Here is a 13,486-nt window from a genome sequence, read left to right as displayed (position 1 = left end):
GCCTGGGTAAACAGACTCAAATAGTAGTGTGGACTGTGGTTTGGGTGGCAGGTTGGGCTCTCAAGCTCACCTGGCCCCTGGGTCTGAGCTCAGGTGGCTAGCCTGAGTCTTCGTCTGAGTTGCAACGTCCACACTACTATTTTTAGTGTGCTAGCCTGAGCAAAGATAGCGAGAGTCTGTCTACCTGGGCTGGGAGGCTTGCTCCCAGTTGCAATGTAGACATACCCATTTAGGCCTCTGTTCAGCAAAAACTTAATGCCCAAACTTAACTGTGCATAGCCCTGTTGATTTCACTTAAAACACAGATCTATACAGGAATGAGGATTAAAGCGGGATTTCTGTGGGGATCCTGTATGTATACATACATACAAAAATATTTGATCAAATAACCCTATTTTTCCTTCAGAATTATGCAAAGGAGCATCCAACCTTGACCTTTTCTATTTTTACCAGATGAAATCAGTTCCTCCGTTTCTGATTTATTACCCCCCCCCCTTTTTTTTAAACAACATAAAAGTATCAGGAGATAGCCGTGTTAGTCTGTATCCACAAAAACAACAAGGAGTCTGGCGGCACCTTAAAGACTAACAGATAGAAAGCCTGTTAGTCTTTAAGATGCCACCAGAGTCCTTGTTGTTTTTATAAAAGGTACATTTTACCAAATTTTAACCAGGGAGTTTGATTTGTTCTTTTTGTAAAATCTGCTTCACTAGAGTGCCTTTAAAAACCCCTTAATCAAACACACACCTGTCCTGGAAATGGTGGACGACTCCCCGTCCAGGCAACCTGACTCTGATTTAACTGACGAGAGATCTGTGTCAAATTTTGGCCTGTTGAAGAAGAGGACTGGATATCGTTCACACCAGGCACATGTACCACGGATGAGCTAAAGGGGAAAGAACAGAAAATGGCTTGTAGGTGATAATACCATTTATGCGTCAGAAATATTGTATGCCAGATACTGAAATTTTGTTAATCATCCCATTAAGGCGAGTTTTCCAGATTGTCTGCATAAGGACTAAATGAAAATGACATGACTTCAGTATTAAAACTATGAGGCATTTTGAAATTCTAAAATATCAGACTGATTATGCAGACCCAGTGCCCCAAATTCTTCTTAGTTAGATCCATGCAATCTCATCCAAGGGCTTGCATCAGTACAACCAAGGGGAGGATTTTAGAAAGATGTGTAATTAAATTATTTTCCATATTGGTTTGGCCCCCAATTCAGGAAAGTAGCTCTCCTCAGGACCACACTTAAGTATGTACTTAACTTTAAACATGTGCTTAAAGTCAGTGGTACTTAAGCACATGCTTAAATGCTGTCCTGAATCGAGGCTTCTGAAAGGATGCTGTTCATAAATATTCTTTAACCTGTTTCTTGTCAGTGTTGCATTCTTTCTGTAAAAAGAAGAAAATATGTGTTATGTAACAAAGATGTATGTTTGATTAGCTGCTTTTAATTCTTGTTTTCGCCCATTGGTGCTAAAAGATATCACAGTTACAAATCAAGGTGAAAGAATGAAACATAAACTAGTGTTTTGAGCCTTGGAACAAAAAAAGCAGAGAAATACTAATAGGAAAAAAATGATTCCTAACAGAATTTGTGTAAGTTACAATTAATTGTTTCTCAGATCTTGAAATATTTTAACCTTATAATGAAAATTATACTTTTTTTTGTTCAGTGTTCTTTGTACAGAAATCTTTGGACCTAGTGACTATACTATCTATAAAACACATATTAATACATAAACTTAAATATACATCCATGAATCCCAATATTTTATCTGAAAGAACATATTTCAGTATATATATCAGTTCTCATGTACGGTCTGCACTTCATAAGTGATTTGTTGTTGGGTTTTGCCCAGGGGCGGAAAGGGGGAGCATCTGTAGTAATTTTTTTTCCTTGCCTCTACTCTTTCTGTGTTAATTATTGAATAACTTACAAAAACAGATAGATGGCTGTTATGGATTCATGTATGTCTGTATGAAACTACAACCTCCATTTTGCTTATGTGAATGCCATTTTGATTGTAAAACTGTTTTTTACCTCCATCTTGGACTGGAATTCCAAGAAGTGTTCGCAGAGGTCTAACAATACAGCGAAATCAAGGGTTGTTTCCTATTCACATGCAAGCACCTTGAGACAATGAGTTAGCTGCAGCCAAAGGAATCAGTTCAACTAGGTGAGCTGGTAACCACAGTCCCTGATAAGGGACTTGAAGTCACGGAGGAAAGTTACCTGACAAACAGGACTGCAGTTACTTTAGAGGGGGAAAGGGGGACAGGAAACAGACCAGGACCAGAAGCAGTCAAGGCTGAGCAGGATGAGGTGAGGAGGAATTCTGGATTCTCTGAAAAGACACTGACCAAACTATAAAGGGCTCTTTGAGTGGTAGAGAAACTGAGGCAGGGATTTGCATGCTGGGTTTTTTTTTTGGGTGTAGATCTGAATATTTCTTGTGCTATCTCAATGTAAAGTGTGTGTGCTTAGAAATCCCTTTGCAGCATCTGTATGACTTGCTTTCACTGTCACATAGTCCCTGAAGAGGGAAATAGGAAGCCAGAGGGTTCACAGCTTCAGTGGATCTATAGACGCATGCAACTATTTGGGAGTCTGGTGCTAGTTTCTGGGCCTAAGCAATTGGACGATGGGGTCCCCACTGCCAAGAGGGGTGTCAGGCATGGGATCCGCACCTGGAGTATGAGTGTATGGCTCTGGGCCTCTAGAGGCAGTGTGCCACAACTCTGCCCAGCCTCAAAAGGCCAAGAGCATGGGGGACATAAAAAAATAAGAATGGCCATACTGGGTCCGATCAATGGTCCACCTAGTCCAGTCTTCCAACAGTGGCCAATGCCAGGTGCCCCAGAGGGAATGAACAGAAGGCTAGGGACAACCAGACCATGAGGTTGCATCCTTGACCATATTAGGTAATAGCCATTGATGAACCTATCATCCATGAACTTATCTAATTCTTTTTTTGAACCCCATTATTGTTTTGACCTTCACAACATCCCCTGGCTACGAGTTTCACAGATTGACTGTGTGTTGTGTGAGAAAGTACTTCCTTTTGTTTCAAACTTGCTGCCTATTAATGTTTGTGTTATTTACTCCTTCACATAATTGGTCCTTATTCACTTTCTCCACACCATTCATGATTTTATAGATCTCTATCATATCTTCCCTTACTCATCTCTATTCCAAGCTGAAAAGTCGCAGTCTTTGAAATCTCTCCTCACATGGAAGCGGTTTCATACCCTTAATCATTTTTGTTGCCCTTCTCTGTACCTTTTCCAATTCAAATATATCTTTTTTGAGATGGGGCAACAGACTGCTATAAAGGATCCAAAGTTGGATGTCCTGGTTGGGGAGCTCATCAAGGATCGTAACAATGGCATTTGTCTTTGTGCCACTAGTTGATGGGGCACATTACAAGCCAAAATGAAGCTACAGTTAAATTTCCAAGAGACCCAACAAAACAAAAATAACAAAACATGCCAAACGTCAAGATGGCTACTGACAATTTACATGCTGAAATATCATATAAGATCTAATTAAAGAACACTTGTGAGATCATTGCCAATTACAAGGTTAAAAACACATTGATTTCTATAAAATTATTGCATGTATTTAATTTCTAATTCATAGACCTCCTAACCAACAGGTTACTGCATTTGAATGGTTGTTCCTTCATTTTCAAAACATTGGCTAGACCAGAAGTAGTAACTGAGTTTTCCCTTAGGTTAAAACAGCTACATGCATGAATAGCTTGTAATTTCATTAAATAGAGTTCATTGCAATATAGTTGCTCAAGACAGTTTCTCTTCGGTCATTTTAAACAACAGGAGGACAGAGAGGAACAGATTAGCCTTCAAGCAGACAGACTTCATTAACAGCTAGGCCATTCAGTGAACAGTCATAAATCTTCTTTACTAAAACAGGACTACTACTACTAATAAAGTAAATCTAACCACAATGGCTACAGAAATCTCAAGGGTGTGCCAATTCCTAAACTTCAAGTAGTTTGTCAAACCTTTAGTATCAGCTAGTAGACTCAAAAATATTTCAGAAGCTAGTAAAACACCCAAATTATACATGTTTGAAAATGACCTACTATAGGTCTTGCCTACAGACTGATTATTCCCAATGAACTTTTGTGTGGGAGCCAAGCTGACTCAAAGTAAGAATGATTCATGTTGTACAGGACATGTGTTAGCGTTACCCGTATTCTGCCTCCACAGAATCAAAATGGAATTCCCTTTTGTGTACGTAAGTTATTGGTGCTGGCGTGGGTACTGTACCTGAAAGCCTTTCCTGAATGTCCTGGCTGGAATGGGCTCCCCTGAGAATAAAGCTGTTGGTTTCCTGCTGGGGACGCAGAGGCCATCATTTTTTTATCTGCTATAAAAAACAATCAAAGAAAATCTTAGGAGAGGACGTAATAAATTAACAATTTGTTCACCAGAAAATAACAAGTATACAAACTACATGGTGCGAGTAACATTCTCCTTTTTAATCCCTTCTGGGAAGGTCCTATGGAACACAGTATGAATGAAACCAATAAGGCTGTATGGAAATTAAACAAGGGTCAAAAGGTGATTTCTATAGAATTTTTAAATCAATCCATAGGATGTAATAGTGAACTCTCTCTGCTACAGAATGCAATAGGGTGGCTTAAAAATTCTACAGAAAAATAACCATTTTCTATTAATTCTATAGGTCTTTTCCAGAAGAGACTGAATTCATGTTAATGGAGGTTACACATTTGCCTTAAGAAGAGACTATATCAGGGATCAGCAACCTTTGGCACATGGCCCGTCAGGGAAATCTGCTGGCGGGCTGGGCCGGTTTGTTTACCTGCAGTGTCCGCAGGTTCGGCCGATCGCAGCTCCCACTGGCCGCGGTCCGCCGTCCCAGGTCAATGGGGGCTGCGGGAAGCGGTGTGGGCTGAGGGATGTGCTGGCCACCCTTCCCGCAGCCCCCATTGGCCTGGAACGGCAAACCACGGCCAGTGGGAACTGCGATCGGCCGAACCTGCGGACACAGCAGGTAAACAAACCGGCCTGGCCTGCCGGGGCTTTCCCTGATAGGTTGTGTGCCAAAGGCTGCTGATCCCTGGACTATATCCTTCTGGATGTACAGAACAGATATTTCTTTGGTCTGAGGTTACATCAGCATTGAAAAGTCTGGTCCTATGTTGCAGAGCTAACAAATCTGTATTATCAGTGACTGGAGGCTTATTTCTTGCATGGGAGAACTATTTTTATTATTATTTTTTTTTAAAAAACAGCCTTCTAAAGAAAAGACTTCCTCAATTTTTTATAGCAGGGTGCACAGTATTGGGACAATCTGCCGGGTATGAGACAACACTACTATTGTTGTTAATACAGTATTACTTATTTGTATTGCTGAAGCAGCTAAGACTAACCTGTGTCCGGCACTGTACAAACAGAACAAAAACCTGTACCTTCCCCAAAGAGCTTACAATCTACTCCCCTCAGCAGTAGCGGGAGTTATAGTCCTGGTTCTTCCAGGCATGGTGGAATTTTGCTCACAAATCAGGCTAATCTGCAGCCCCTAAAATACAGACTAATCCCACTGTACTCAGTAGGAATTTTGTCTCTGTGAGGTCTGCAGATCAGCTATGTAAGCAGTAATTTAAGGTAAAACTGAATGTCTCTGGGACACAGTGAAGCTTACTTTCTTTACTCTGACCACAAACTGGCTTGAGCAGGCCATGAACTAGGCCAGGGGTAGGCAACCTATGGCATGCGTGCCAAAGGTGGCACGTGAGCTGATTTTCAGTGGCACTCACACTACCTGGGTCCTGGCCACCGGTCCGGGGGGGCTCTGCATTTTAATTTAATTTTAAATGAAGCTTCTTAAACATTTTAAAAACCTATTTACTTTACATACAACAATAGTTTAGTTATATATTATAGACCAGGGCTCGGCAATGTTCGGCACGCGGCTCACCAGGGTAAGCACCCTGGCGGGCCGGGCCAGTTTTATTTATCTGCTGACACGGCAGGTTCGGCCGATCGCGGCCCCCACTGGCCGCAGTTCGCCGTCCCGGGCCAATGAGGGAGGCGAGAAGCCGCGGCCAGCACATCGCTCGCTCACGCCGCTTCTCGCCGCCCCCATTGGCCCGGCGAACCGCGGCCAGTGGGATCCGCGATTGGCCGAACCTGCCGCGTCAGCAGGTAAATAAAACTGGCCTGGCCCGCCAGGATGCTTACCCTGACGAGCCACGTGCCGAACGTTGCCGACCCCTGTTATAGACTTATAGAAAGAGACCTTCTAAAAACGTTAAAATGTATTACTGGCACACAAAACTGTAAATCAAGTGTGAATAAATGAAGACTCTGCACATCACTTCTGAAAGGTTGCTGACCCCTGAACTAAGCTGTGTCCCAATGGAATTAGCATACAAAGGCACTGTAAATGAGACGCATACAAAGATGCCATTGACTTTTATATTCTGTTCTTACACTGTAATAAACACATTTACTCTTGTGATCAGTCTCCTCATTTGCTAAAACAATGCAGGGCAAACATGGCCATTCGTATTTTTAATAGGAAGTTCTCTCTTGTGTAATCTGACAGTTGACACAGCAGGGATTGAACCAGGGATCTCCAGAACTAAAGGCATGAGCTGCTACAGCTTGAGCTAAAAAATATCCTCCCATTGCAGGGAGATGTAACAACTCATATCCTCTGCAGGTCAACACAGAGGCAGCCCTCTAACATACACTCACCAGTAGATTTCTTAATAGTACCATGACTGGGATAAAGCATGAATCAACTTTGAATTTACATTTTGCTAACTATCTCGGCTGGTACTTTGAGACGGAATGGCAGGTCTCTGCTCTGAGAATCCACTAAGAGATCTGAAAATCTCAGTAAACTATAGAACCTCCCTTCTGCAATGCTTGTTTATACAGCTACAACTGCCAACGCTTCTGGCAACCCTCCATTCCCCTTTAACAACGTAAAGGCCCTGCTCCACCTTTCCTCTTCCACGTCCTATCTTCCCTCATCACCTTCAAGTTAAAAAAACTGCTGATCTCTTCATGACTCTTCTGCTGCCACACACCTCCAACAGCTCTATAAACCAGGCACACCCCTGCTTTTCCTCTGACTTCACTTGATCCTCCCTTGATCATCCTCTCCGTATTTAGAAAGAGTGGGTCAGATGGATCCCTGGAGACACTACAGCAGCTCTGCGACATGACTCTAGAACTGGCTGACCTCAGCCAACTGGAGGATTCTCTATCTGAAGGGGAATTCCTCAGGTGTCACAGAATTGCACAAGAGAGAATGGCACAGGGGATGGCCACGGTAGCCCTATGCTCCTGCTATCACCAGCTGCCAAAACAGCTTCTGCGGGCCACTGGCAGATGATGCAGTTAAAAGTAGCTTCCAGGTGCTGAGATACTGAGGACTGGGAGAGGTTTAAAAAGAAATTGCTCCCTCCTGAGCTCTGCTGAGTTCTCTAGTCACACCTCAGAATCCAGCCCTCCACTTCTTGCCTTTTTCCCCTCTGCCTCTCAGCTCTTCCCTGATAGCACAGCAATAAACACATCCTTGCTGTCCACTGGTATTTTACCAGGTGCCCTGAAGTCTGCTAGGCTCAAAATCCCCTACCTTCTATCCCAGGGGTGGGCAAACTTTTTGGCCCGAGGGCCACATCTGGGTATGGAAATTATATGGCGGGCCATGAATGCTCACAAAATTGGGGATTGGGGTGTGGGAGGGGCTGCGGGCTCCGGCTGGAGGTGCAGGTTCTAGGGTGGGGCCAGAAATGAGGAGTTCAGGATGCGGGAGGGGGCTCCGGGCTGGGGCAGGAGTGTGGAGGGTGGTGAGGGCTCTGGCTGGGGGTACAGGCTCCAGGGTGAGGCTGGGAATAAGGGGTTGCAGGGGAGGGTGCTCTGGGCTGGGACCGAGGGGTTTGGAGGGCAGGAGGGTGATCAGGGCAAGGGCAGGGGCTTGAGGTGTGGGAGGGGGTCAGGGGTCCAGGCAGCACTTATCTCAAGCAGCTCCCAGAAGCAACAGCATGTCCCCCCTCCGGCTCCTATGCAGAGGCGCAGCCAGGCAGCTCGGAACGCTGCCCCGTCCGCAGGTGCCGCCCCTGCAGCTCCCATTGGCCATGGTTCCCGGCCAATTGGAGCTGCGGAGCCCCTTGGCTGACCCTATGCATAGCAGCCGGAGGGGGGACATGCCGCTGCTTCCGGGAGCTGCGCAGAGCCACAGCACACGCGGAGTGGGGTAAGCCCTGGACCCCACTCCCCGGCAGGAGCTCGAGGGCTGGATTAAAATGTCTGAAGGCCGGATGTGGCCCCCGGGCCGTAGTTTTCCCACCCCTGTTCTATCCGCATACCCTCACTAGTTACTCATTTACTTTTCCCCAACCAGAACCAACATCCTCCTCTTTGACTCCTGCAATACCCAGACTGCCAGAGGCGTAGCACACAGCGGCAGGGCATTGGGGGCACTGCCCCACTAATGTAGGGAAGCCAACACATCTTGTTTGTTTAATATAGTGTGTGTGTGAGTGTGTGTGTGAGAGAGAGAGAGAGAGAGAGAGAGAGAGAAAGACTAAATCCAAATCACAAACACAGCAAATCTACGGCAGCCTGCTATAGATTTGTTCTGTTCGTAATGTAGATTTAGCAGCAGGGCATTTTTCTCCTTTGCCTCTGTGGCACATGTGCAGCCTGTGTAGTCAAGGTCTGGCAGGAGGTGAGGCAGCAGCAGTTTCCTCTGGGGTTTGTGGTGCTGGATTTACCACCCAGGCAACAAGGCAACCACAGAGTGCTCTGAAGTGCTGGGCTCTACCTGCGCCATATAGACCCTGCCGGTAAACTAGGTACCTTTTAGAGCACACCAGAAAGGTTTACATGGGGCAGTTGAGCGCAACACATTAGGGCACTCTACACCTCACACTTCTGGCCAACCATGGACACAGACTCCAGGGGCACAATGGATGGGGGGGAGGGGAGGGAGGCCCCCCCTTGGCCATAATGGGAGCAAAGGGAGAGAGGTCTCACCTAGTCCCAGCCTCTCCAGGGGGGTGGGGGGAGGAAGAGATCCTGCCATGACCCCTTACTCCTCCCACTGGAGAGGCCAGGATTGGCTGGGACCTCTTCCTCCCTTCCACTCCCCTCCTAGCAGAAATGGGATTTCTCCCTACCCCACCCCCCACTGGTGGGGGCGGCTCCGTGGCAGGCCAGCACAGAGGGAGCTGGGATGCTGCAACTGGGACTGGGCAGTGGAGAAAGGGCCAAAGCAGCTGGGAGTCTGGAGTAGAGTAGCCTGGACAGTGGAGCTTCCCACAGGAAGCAGGAGGGAAGCACAGGTAGAGGGAGGCAGGGACAGATGGGCTCCGGTGACTCTTCTTCCCCCCCACCCTCCCGTCCTCTCCCTGCTTCGCTCCACTGAGTGGGTAAATTGTCCAACTTGCCCCAAAGCTCACCAGTGACCAGTGGTGGTACTGCATTAAACTGTTCTGTATCTCAAAATGGCTGCTGCTCAAAAGGCATGGACGGGTAAAGCATGAGGTCTTTTATTTTAATAAAACATGCAGCTGATGGGTCCCCTGCATCAATCCTGTGTTTGTCAGCCCTAAACTATTTTTATAAGCCAAACTGGAGAAAGAGGCCTAGTATCAGTACAAAGCAAGTGTCTGCAAGCAGCATGCACATTTATCAATATTGTTTTTGGACACTTTAGCACATCTCTAACCGAGAACCATTCCTTTTTATCATTAAAAGAGTCCTTGATCACAGTTCCCATGAGATACTCACATAGGGAGCACACCCCCAAAAAAGCACAGCTTGTAAATTGATAAATATGAAAAGTGAAATGGCATTTCCAAGAACACAACTTCTTAGCTCACCTCACAGCTTGCTAGACCCTTAACCCTGACCTCGTCACAAAAACAGTTCAGAGCTGTTTGAATATTAGCCAATAAAGCAGCCAGAAAGCAAGATGTTCTCGCTTGGAAAACATTGTTCCAGTGTTTAGGGTTGGAGTCTTGCTACCTTCCAGCAGACCCCGTTATGGCCTCAGACATTGACTTCATTGTAAGAGTAAACAGACAAGGATGAACAGGAATAGCAGAAGTCTCAGCAACAAAGAGACAGAATATCAAGTCTATATTGACGTTACAGTGCCTTCACAGTTTGAAAAGGTCAAGCTGTACATAAGAAACCCATGCAGTGAGGTCATCTCCTTATACCCCTGTAGTTAAACACAATGGGTTATTTCCTCCCTCACTGCAAGACACTTGCCCGTTATGTTTGTTTTAAATAAATCAAAACTTCTTCACTCTGGGGGAAGTGGGGAAGGTTAAGAACAGCAAACAATTAAAAAATATTACACCTAACATCTACAAAAATAGATTTTTTTTTTAAACTGTAAGCCAATCTTACACAGTCTTGATAGCATTGCTACTCCAATCCGTCTCAATAAGCCACACTGACATATACTGTCTGAGAAAGAAAGTTACTTCCAACTTTAGAAGCTGGACAATCTATTAAATGTGTTTACATCCTATGAGTTGCACTGTAGAAGTGTGCCTCTGAAAAAAGGACAGCTACTGTTCAAAACTGCACAGGAAAGATGTGGCTACTAAGTGAGAACCGAAAGTGGCTTCTAAGTGGAGCTGGACAGCATATCAGCCTGTCCTCTAACCTTCTGAGTTTCATTCAGCTTCCTTTTCGGGGAAAATATCTATTTCCAACAAATTCTATGCATCGTTCTTTGAGACTCACTTGCCTACTGACTCCTCTGCCACAATGCCTTTTTTTTGTTCTTTCAAAACAGTTTCATATTATTAGGGTCCTTCATTTTCAGTTTTTATTTAATTTAATTTTCCCTGGGAATTTATCCGTGTTTATTACCACCACAACAAAAACAGGTGAAAATCAGTGCAAAAAACTGTTAATAATTTTTCTGGGTAAATGTCTGGATTTATTATTTTTGTGGATGGAAAGACAGGGAATTCTGTTCATCAATGTGGTTTTCTGCAGAACTAAAACAGAACTCAAAACACAATGCCACTCCGAGTTTAAGAAAACAATATATCTCTAATCTCCAAATAAAACTTTTCATTTGAATAAATAGTTTACTGCTGTAGACTTCGAACTATTCACCTATAAATATTTACATTTAATATTCGGGCTGCACCGTTCGTAGCGCATACACTTAGCTTCATCCTTTTCTCCTGCTTTTGTCTTTTTAAAACTTTTGAATACTTTGTGTTCTGAAATGGAGAGATTTGTGTTTTCTTCCCATTGTAGTGTGTCAAACCTTTAAACCGTTATCTGGTAAGAGCTTGGAATGTGTATGTGGTGGGCGTCAGATTCATCAGTATGTTCAGATGCACACGTACTTCAAAGCTTGCGTGCATGCCTGTTTGTTTATTGTGTGTATCTTGTAGACTAATACATAGCCTTCCTTTAACAGGCAGCTTTGCATATACACACACAGACTAATGTATTATTGTAATACATATATCTCATGCAATGGATTGTGTTTTCCTAATCAAACAACGTTTTTTTTAAAATATATTTAAATGATAGAAAAGTAGGGTGAAAAATCAGAAAAAACAGAAAAATACTTTTTGTAAATCCCGGGAATTTTTGGTATACATCGGTTTAAACTGAAAACAAAGGGGCTTGCATATTATGTAATAGCACTTAAGGACATGACTACAGCTTACAAAGACAGTATTAAAAATTAAATACCAGAGGCTCTCACTTACAAGCAGTTATTCCTGCAAACATCTCAGCAAACCTAGGATTCTGCTCCTGGGAGAAGATAGTGTCTGGCTTCTCCACTGGCTTTCCACCCTCATGAACGTTAGTTGGTATATTTGGAACAGGTACCTGTTGTTGACATACACAAAGAAAGCATGTAACTCCCCCATCCCATATTTGACAAAATGAGCTCAAGTATAGTCACAGGGTCTTTTTGTTTTGTTTAGATGCTTAATCACTTTGTGTTTAAAAGATCAGAGACACCAGTATAAAAAAAAAGCACTACCACCCATTCAGAGATATCACCTGAGATAAGTCATAGGAGGACAACCCATCTCTCTGATGTACTTCAAGCTCGGCTTGCTGTTGCTGAAGCTGTCTGCAAATACGAGAGGAAATGACTAGAGTTACAAAAAATGTAATTCAGAAACAAAAAGGAGGAGGCTTGGCTCGCTCCTTTAAATTCCCATAGCAAATGTAACCGCTTTCAGAGTCTTTGTTGACAAGCCATTTCCTACAAAGCCAAAATATTTTTAAAGATTTCTTACTGAGAAAACCTCAAAACACAGTACAGTTTTTGCTGAGCATAACAGGGTCAACAATGCCTTGCACACCAAAACTCACATTGATTTCCAAGGAGTTTTGGGCTGTATCCTGCATTCCTTGTGCATCTAACTTTTTCATAAATGTCATTTATTTTTAAAATGCCAATTAGACATCTTTGCAGATTAAAGAGCAATACGCAGGCCCTGTTCCTGCACTTGCTGAAGTCCATATTAAAGTGCCCATTGGCTTGAATGGATGCAGCATTGGGCCCATAGCAATCAACAGGTGGGAAAATTATTTCCTCGTTTTATAATCTTGTAGATTCCTGTGAAGATTATGGCAATATAATAATAAAATACTACTTCTACTTATATAACTCATAGTGGTTTTCAACAGCAGATTTTAAAGCATTTCACAATCTTTTAGTGTATTTATCCTCACAGCACCTTTAAACTGGGGAACAGAGAGGCTAAGTGACTTGCCCATGGACACACAGTAAGTCTGTGGCAGAGCACAGAACTGAACGCAGGTTTGCCAAGTCCTAGGCTGTTGCCTGAACCCCTGGACCGTGCTTCCTCTCTAAATAACCCCCCCCCCGAAGTTATTTAGATTGTCTGGTCATATATCATTGTATGTGTGTGTTGAGGGGAGAGAGAGTAGTGTATCAAAGCAGATACTTCCATATTACAGATGTGAAGAGTTTTTCAGGGAAATAATTTAAAGAAAGGAAAATGTATTGCATATAAAACCATTCTTAATAACCCACCCCATTCAGCATAATTTTGGTTCTACCCCCCTCTACATCACAATCCAGATTCTATTTATTTTCCCAAAGCTTTGTACAGCAGAGGAGCTCCAGAAATAAATTAGTTTTACATTTACTAGAAGACACTTTTTATAGAATCAATGTGTGGACAAATGCTGCAGAAGAAGAGTAATTTTAAACACGATAAAAACCAAAGGAAATAAGTAATTTAAATGAATAAGAATCGCTGCAGATATATTCAATAAAAATGAACGAAGAAGCACAATCTACCAAAAATTTCTGTGTAAATCCCTGAAACACAGTGTCAGGCACTGTTACTTAAGCACACCAAATTAGTGAAATACCAGCAGATATAGTTGAAAACTATAATTAATTTGACACATTTGTCTATAAAGCCTTGGAGGGACA

General features: G+C 43.5%; 1 protein-coding gene across 12 annotated transcripts in view; it reads right to left on the bottom strand.

Annotated features, from left to right (window-relative positions):
• Window positions 1-13,486, bottom strand: part of ARNT2 (aryl hydrocarbon receptor nuclear translocator 2) — a 200,227-nt gene that overhangs the window by 14,461 nt on the left and 172,280 nt on the right. For 7 of the 12 annotated variants that reach the window (XR_010590955.1, XR_010590954.1, XR_010590953.1 and 4 more), the window contains 5 exons: window positions 12,073-12,145; window positions 11,772-11,895; window positions 4,306-4,405; window positions 1,375-1,401; window positions 748-886 (listed from right to left, as the gene is read on the bottom strand). Coding sequence is in view for 5 of the 12 variants with exons in the window: in XM_065559322.1 (XP_065415394.1) it covers window positions 748-886; window positions 1,375-1,401; window positions 4,306-4,405; window positions 11,772-11,895; window positions 12,073-12,145 (463 nt within the window). In the remaining 7 variants the exon portion in view is untranslated. The remainder of the gene's footprint in view (window positions 1-747; window positions 887-1,374; window positions 1,402-4,305; window positions 4,406-11,771; window positions 11,896-12,072; window positions 12,146-13,486) is intronic. The other 5 variants (XR_010590958.1, XR_010590957.1, XR_010590956.1 and 2 more) reach the window with 1 other exon arrangement.

This window comes from Chrysemys picta, chromosome 10 (assembly GCF_011386835.1).
Source record: "Chrysemys picta bellii isolate R12L10 chromosome 10, ASM1138683v2, whole genome shotgun sequence".
Taxonomy (NCBI): domain Eukaryota; kingdom Metazoa; phylum Chordata; order Testudines; family Emydidae; genus Chrysemys; species Chrysemys picta.
The sequence above is the reverse complement of the archived record's forward strand: the minus strand, read 5'-3'. Positions and strand labels throughout refer to the sequence as shown.